Source organism: Macaca nemestrina, chromosome 14 (genome assembly GCF_043159975.1).
Source record: "Macaca nemestrina isolate mMacNem1 chromosome 14, mMacNem.hap1, whole genome shotgun sequence".
NCBI classification, from domain to species: Eukaryota; Metazoa; Chordata; class Mammalia; order Primates; family Cercopithecidae; genus Macaca; species Macaca nemestrina.
The window spans coordinates 20,891,265-20,899,036 of record NC_092138.1 but is presented as its reverse complement, the minus strand read 5'-3'; the positions used below and the strand labels follow the sequence as shown (position 1 = coordinate 20,899,036).

Genomic DNA, 7,772 nt, shown 5'->3' with positions numbered 1-7,772 from the left:
TGTTTATAGGTGCTAATTGGGAATAAATGGAATGAATAGAGATAGGAGAGAGTTTTTCAATATTATCTTTTTATATAATTTTGACATTTGATCCATGTAAGTGGTTTACATATTATTTTAAAATCAAATGAAATTTTTAAAATGGGAAAAAGATTACTAACATTGAAAACAAATAGAACTTGACTGTGCATAAAGTTGATAATATAGCTAAACAGAAGAAAGAATTAATTCAAGTAACTTTTATACATGGAAGTCTAGTTGAAAATCCTTCAAATATTTTGAAGGTAGAAAAAAAACAAAGAAGCTTGACTCGGTTGTTAGTTGTCTTAGTAGAATAATTCTGGAACTTTCTGTGTATATGTAAGATAGGGCAAATGAGCAAATGAATTTGTTCTTTGGTAAACCAAGTCCCTTGCTGTGGGGAAGGGGAGATACACTTGTGGAATAGAGGAATGTGAGGGATCCTGTGATGTTGGATTTGAATTGCAGTATCAGTATAAATTGAGTCCCAGGAGCAATTAGCATACCTAGAGCCCAGAATGTGGCTTCTACATACCTTTCTTACAAAAAGAACCAGGGTTCTTTATGGAAATTGTTAGTTCCAGGTGTGAGGTGGGAGAATTACAGAGGGAACCTGGAATATCTTAAGCCTGAAAGGAAGGAAGTGCACTAAAACTCAAGGGAACACAGGAACCAATTGACCAAATATGGGACAATTTGAGCATCAAAGCCAACCATTTAAAAATGAATCTTTTAGTTTATTATAATAAGCGAAAAGATGGAGCTTGCAGTGAGCTGAGATCCGGCCACTGCACTCCAGCCTGGGTGACAGAGCGAGACTCCGTCCCAAAAAAAAAAAAAAAAAAAATTAAGCGAAAAGAAGAGATAGGCAGTGAAAAAATTCTTTAGAGAAAATGCCAGCTAACAAATGTAGAAAGAAACGCAGAATTAGCAAACCAAAATCACCAACGTATCACCACTACATAATGATTGAGTCAGGCAAGGATCATCTATGAATTCTAAAAGCAATGTGGTGAAAGGTAATCTCCAAACAGGATATCCACACAGTCTGAAAGACTATAGGGTCCTCGCTAATTTTGGAGAAAAAGGTATATCTTCACGACATAGAAACGTGTGCACACTACCTTAATCAAATGATCAAACTTGACATTATCAATAATGAGACAACCTGACGTTATGTGCCTCTTCTCCTAAGCAATGGAAAGTACCTACGTTGGCAGCCATGTAGTATTCTCTTACCAAAAATGCTTAACGCTATACAAAAATAGGTAGAAGGAATAAGATCTAGTGTTCAGCAGCACAGTAGGGTGATTATAGTTACAATAATTTATTGTATACTTCAAAATAACTAGAAGAGAAGATTTGGAATGTTCCCAACCCAAAGACATGATAAATGTTTGAGGTGATGGATCTCTCAGTTACCTGTATTTTATCATTACACATTGTATGCTTGTATCAAAATATCATATGTACCCTGTAAATAGATACAAACTATTATGTGTCCATACTAATTAAAAATTTAAAAATACATTAAAAATACTTAACCCTAATATAATTTTTGAGGATATAATTTAACAAATCCAAATGACGTGACATTCTACAAGACAACTGCTCTGAACTCCTCAAAAATATCGATAACATGAAAGTCAAAAAAAGCAGGGGCTTATTGTACTAGATTTCAACAAGCTTGAGGAGACATGACAACTAAATAATCCTCTGCAGAATCCTTGATTGGTCTCTGGATTTTAAAACAAAAACTATACAAATACATGATTGGAGTAATTGGTGGAATTTGAATGTGAATTACACTTTGGATAATATTACTATACCGGCTGGGCACAGTGACTCACACCTGTAATCTCAGCACTTTGAGAAGCTGAGGTGGATTACTTGAGCCCAGGAGTTTGAGACCAGCCTGGGCAACATAGTGAGACCTCACTTCTACAAATAATAAAAAGAAATTTTATCTGGGAATGGTGGCATGCACCTGTGGTCCCAGCTACTCCAGAGGCTGGGATGGAAGATGGGAGGATTGCTTGAACCCGGGCAGTTGAGGCTGCAGTAGGCCATAATTGCAGCACTGCATTCCAGCCTGGGTGACACAGCAAGACCCTGTCTCATAAAAAAAAGAAAAGAGAGAACATTATTGTGTCAATCTTAAGTATCTTGGGAGTGATAATGGCATTGCGACTGTGAGGAATACATACTGAAGAATTTAAAGGTGAAGCATCATGGTATTGGCAAGTTACTTTCAAATTATTCAGCACAACAGAGAGAGAGGGCGGGGGCACAAATGTGGCACAATGTTAACAGCTGATGGATATGGGTGAAGGGTATGGAGGCATTGTGGTTGTATGTGGCTGCATACCAAACTACCCCAAAGCTTAATGGCTTAAAAAACATTCTTTCATTATATTTTACCATTTTATGGATCAGGAATTTGGGAGGACTTTCACTGGATGATGGTTCTGCTCTAGGTGGCATTACCTAGAGTCACTTGGTGACTGGATATTCACACAGCTGATGGACAACTGGTTCAGAGAATCCAAAGCATGCCTGGTGCTTTGGTGGAGATGGTTGAATTTAGCTTTCCATCTCTGTGTAGTCTTGGGACCTCTCATCAGTCTCTTCGCCAGGGTAGTGGAGCTTACGTGGCGGCTCAGAGATTCAGGAGACCCCCCAGAAAAGCCAGTCTTCTTGAAAGCTAGGTCCAGAACTATCACAGAGTTCTGAGTTAGATTTTAGAGCAATCTAAAATCTTCTGCCATTTTAGATTGCTCAAGAAGTCACAGTAGTTCAGATCCAAGAAAATAAGGGACCCCACATCTCAAAGAGAAGAGCGTAAAATAACTTATGACCATCTCTACTCCGCCACTGTAGGTTTCTACAGTTTTGAACATTTTCAGAATGAGGGGTGGGGGAAGCTTTAAATGGTGTGTTTGGCTTTTTTTTTTTTTTTTTTTTTTGCAAGTATGTCTATACCCTAAACTCCTAATTGTTTGTTATTTTGATAGTTCCAAGTTGCCCTCCAAAAAGTGTATACCAGTTTGCCTAGCAAAAGTGCATGGGAGTCACTGTGATCTTCATTATTCGAAGTAGTTTTAAAGTATACCTATATTGTGACATTTCCCTCATCAAAAAGTGGAGTCGAATTCTTCTTCCATTCAGTGCGGGCCACACTTAGTGAGTAGCTTCTAGTGAATAGCATATGGTGGGAGCGATGATATGTAATTTCCGAGCTGAGATCTTAAAAGGATATCCAGCTTCCCCCTGAATCTTTGTCTGTTGGGACATGCACTTTGGGAGCCCTGAACTGACAGCTAAGAACCCTGGCTACTAAGAGTGGCCAACTTTTCTGAGGGCCAGCGTGGGCACAACTATACTGAATTAAAAAAAAAATAAACCCAAACATAATAATCTAATACATATTAGATTATGAATAAGTACTCAAATGTGTTATTACTTTAACATAAAATATGAAAAATGGTATTTATCTGAAATTGTATGTTCTGTACTACTTACTTTTATGTTAAATAAATGCTATTATTTAAACAAGACAACAGTAAGCCTAGATAGCAGTGGCAGTTAGAAGTGATTAATAGTAGGATTAATTAAATAAACAATATGTGTGAGAAAATATAGCAATATTTTGCGATGTTTCTGTCTTCTGATACAGCCATTTATTTGAACTCTTTTTAAATGCTTTATTGGATTTTTCAGTATTTCAGGTTATATTTTTATAAATTCTTTTTATTATTATTATTATTTTTTTGAGATGGAATCTTGCTCTGTTGCCCAGGCTGGAGTGCAGTGACATGGTCTCTGCTCACTGCAACCTCCACCTCCTGGGTTCAAGCGAGTTTCCTGCCTCAGCCTCCCCGGTAGCTGAGATTACAGGCTTGAGCCACCACGCCTGGCTAATTTTTGTATTTTTACTCCTGACCTCAGGTGATCCGCTTGCCTTGGCCTCCCAAAGTGCTGGGGTTACAGGAGTGAGCCACCGCACCTGGCCCTGTATTTTCTTTTATGGAATAGTAAAGCTGAATACAGGCAAAAGTAAAATTCAGTTTGACTTGCAGTTCTGCTTTTATCAAATCCATATTACAGTGATTCCTGGTGTCAGTCCAATGTGATGTCAATTAAGCTAGCTATCCTCTCAACAAAAATGCCTGTGTTCATTTCACATGAAATACTCAGGATATTACTTACTGGCAACAGCAGAATTTGGACCTGTGGTGCTCTAAAAATGCCCATCTGTTCTGCATCCACAGGCTCGTTCTGGTACACCAGCTCATCATCAGGCAGGTGCTTTGCATCTGTAACTTCATCATTATAGGCTATCCATGTCTAAAATGTCCACAATTTTCAAACACTCACATTAAATGTCGTGATTAGTTAAGTGTCTCTCAGGGAAAATTTTTGAACTTGCAAAATTGAAAGTAGATTTGACATCAATCTAAAAAGCTTTTACACGGCAAAGGAAACAATCAACGAAACAAAAAGACAACCTGCCAAATGGGAGAAAATATTTGAAAACTGTATATCTCACAAGGGGTTAATGTCAAAAATATATCAGGAGGCCGGGTATGGTGGCTCATGCCTGTAATCCCAGCACTTTGGCAGGCCAAGGCAGGCGGATCACCTGAGGTCAGGACTTCCAGACCAGCCTGACCAACACGGTGAAACCCCATCTCTACTAAAAGTGCAAAAATTAACCGGGCGTAGTGGCAGGCACGTGTAAGCCCAGCTACTTGGGAGGCTGAGGCAGGAGAATTGCTTGAACCCGGGAGGCGGAGGATGCAACGAGCCAAAATCGTGCCTTTGCATTCCAGCCTGGGCAACAAGAGCAAAACTCCATCTCAATAAAGTAAAATAAAATAAAATAAAATAAAATAAAATAAAGTAAAATAAAATAAAATAAAACAAAACAAAACAAAATAAAATAAATATATCGGGATAGCACATAATTCAACAACAAAAATCCCAAATAACCTAATTTAAAAATGGTCAAAGGACTTAAATAGACATTTTTCCACAGAAGATATACAAACAGCCAAGAGGTGTATGAAAAGGTACTCAACATCACTAATCATCAGGGAAATGCAAATCAAAACCATAATGGGTTATCACCTCACACCTGTTAGGATGGCTAGTATCAAAAAGAGATAAGTGTTGGAGAGGGTCTGGAGAGAAAAAGAGCCCTTATACACTATTGGCAGGAATGTAAATTGGTACAACCATTATAGAAAACGGCATGGCAGTTTCTCAAAAAATTAAAAATACCTTATGATCCAGCAACCCCACTTCTGAGTATATATCCCAAGGAAAGGAAGTCAGTACCTCAAGGAGACATCTGCATCCCCATGTTCATTGCAACGTTACTCATAGTAGCTAACATACGGAGACAACATAAGCATCCATCAGTGGATTAATGGATGAAAAAAACGTGGCATATACACACAATGGAATATTATTTAACCATAAAAAAGAAGAAAGCCTTGCCATTTGTGACAACAGGGATAAACTAGAGGACATTATGCTAAGTGAAATAAACGAGACACAGAAAGATAAATACTGTCTGATCTCACTTATATGTTGAATCTAAAAAAGTCAAACACAGAAACAGAGGGTACAACCACGGTTGCCAGGCAGTAGGTGGTGGGGGAAATGGGAAGATGTTGATCAAAGGGTACAAACTTTCAGTTATAAGATGAGCAGGTTCTGGGAATCTAATGTACGGCATGGGTGGTGAGGGTGTGTTAATTACTTTGATTGTGATAATTACAAAAATGTGTACATATATCAAGTTACCATGTTGTAAACCTTAAATATATATATACTATTTTTCAATTAAATATTTTAAAATAAAAATAAGAAAGTAGATGCCAAGCAAGTTAAAGTTTTAGTAAAGTAATTTAAAAGACTCTGTTTTTTCTGGTGGCAATTTTTTGAGTTCTAAAACAGTCTTGTCCCCAAAAATGAGCTTTTTCTTACTATATGAGTTTTTGTCACAACCTACACATAGTATCAAACAATCAGGTGATCAAATGATCAGTTCATTCTTTTCTAGGTTCCCTATGACCTCTTCAAAGATAATTCAACCAGTTTTGGAGAAACAGCAAATAAATTTTTACTATACTGTAATCCTATACTCAATGTTCATCTTCAACATATTTTCAAACTAGAGAAGGACATTCTTTTTGTCCCACACTTTGAAAATCTGATTTTTTGGCAGGCCAACATTTGAGCATTTTTTTTTTTTAACTTTAAAATCCCTCAAAAACTGTTTATTATACAGGTGAATTTTGATAGTCCTGATGGGCTTATCGGTAGGATTTCTGGTAGCGAGCACCGGCACCAGGGCCTCCAAACTTTTTGGACTCCCAGCGACGGGGATCAGCTACCAGCAGGGTCTGGTCATACTGGATGAGGATGTCTTTGATCTCCTTCTTGGAAGCTTCATCCACGTATTTCTGGTAATAGGCCACCAGGGCTTTGGAGATGGACTGACGGATAGCATAAATCTGGGCCACGTGACCACCACCCTTCACACGGACACGGATGTCCACACCAGCAAATCGCTCCTTGCCGAGAAGCAGACCTGGCTCCAGCAGCTTGTATTGTAGCGTGCGCGGCTCAATCATCTCCAGGGGCCGCCCGTTCACCTTGATGAGACCATTGCCGCGTTTGCAGTGCGCCACAGCTGTGGCTGTCTTCTTGCGTCCGAAGACCTGCACCGACTGCAGCGAGCCCTTGGACGGCTTGGCTGCGAGCGTGGACGAGAGAACCTAACCGCGCGGCGCTGCAACCGGAAAAGAGAGCATCTTTTAAATAGTCAGCAACAATGGTAACCATCTTGTATGTTCTAGTCTCAGGAGGCTGGCCCCTCCCATTCTATAAAGTCGAAATCTTATTAAGGGCTTCTATGGGTTTTCAGAAAAATGGCAAAGAACCAAAAGCTTTCATGATTAAGGCCTCAGTATCAGAAGTAAGTAAATCACACTCCCTTTTAGCAGAGTCATGAGAAGATATGCAGGTGATTTAACAGGTAAGAGCTTTTTGTTTCCTCTGCTAAAACGTTTATAGGCTGAGTAAAATTTGCCAAAATATACATCTGCATTGTCTATTGTTTACGTAGATGAACGAGCAAAGTCTAGTTTGTATTTGGATGAGATATAAGCCATCTTTTATCTTAATGTTTTCTGCATTTTTATTAAAATCCTTATAGAATTTTTTTTAAAAGATGGTTTGAAACTCTATTTCCAAATAAAAGTACGTAAGAGCTAGGGGAACATATTTTTGTTGTCGTAAGTCATCATATTCATCTAGAATTTATAGTAATATTAGAAATTAGGTAAGGATTTAGATTTGTCTTAACATTTGCTAGGCCAGTGGTCTTAACATTATTTATTGGCCAATACGTATTTTACCAACTCTGATGGTGTTGTGCCGTGTCAGCTTAGCAAAGCTGGAGTTGCCAATTATGTTTCCTATTACCTTTTGCTCAAAAAAAGAGTATCTCTTTTAAGTTTTTAAATTATTAAGCATTCAAAGACCTAGACTACGCAGCATTAAATCCGGTTTTATCCTGAAAGAAGAATGAAAATTAATGAAATTCTAATTTTTATTCTAATAGGAAAAAAGAAGAAACCAACTAAGAAAGTTTTGCCGTATAATGAGCAATTTAAAAAAAAAATAATGCTTGTGTTTACCTGAGTCATTCTTGTAACTCAAGTTGGAATTGATTTATT

General features: G+C 38.0%; 1 protein-coding gene across 1 annotated transcript; it reads right to left on the bottom strand.

Annotated features, from left to right (window-relative positions):
• Positions 1-6,278: 6,278 nt before the first annotated feature.
• LOC105498961 (small ribosomal subunit protein uS9-like) lies at positions 6,279-6,845 on the bottom strand. The gene has a single exon (XM_071078863.1). The coding sequence runs from the start codon at positions 6,663-6,665 to the stop codon at positions 6,345-6,347; it is 321 nt and encodes a 106-aa protein (XP_070934964.1). The 5' UTR covers positions 6,666-6,845; the 3' UTR covers positions 6,279-6,344.
• Positions 6,846-7,772: the final 927 nt, after the last annotated feature.

Excerpts from the sequence above, each read along its gene's own strand:
- LOC105498961 (XM_071078863.1), bottom strand. The coding sequence starts at position 6,665 with ATGATTGAGCCGCGCACGCTACAATACAAGCTGCTGGAGCCAGGTCTG.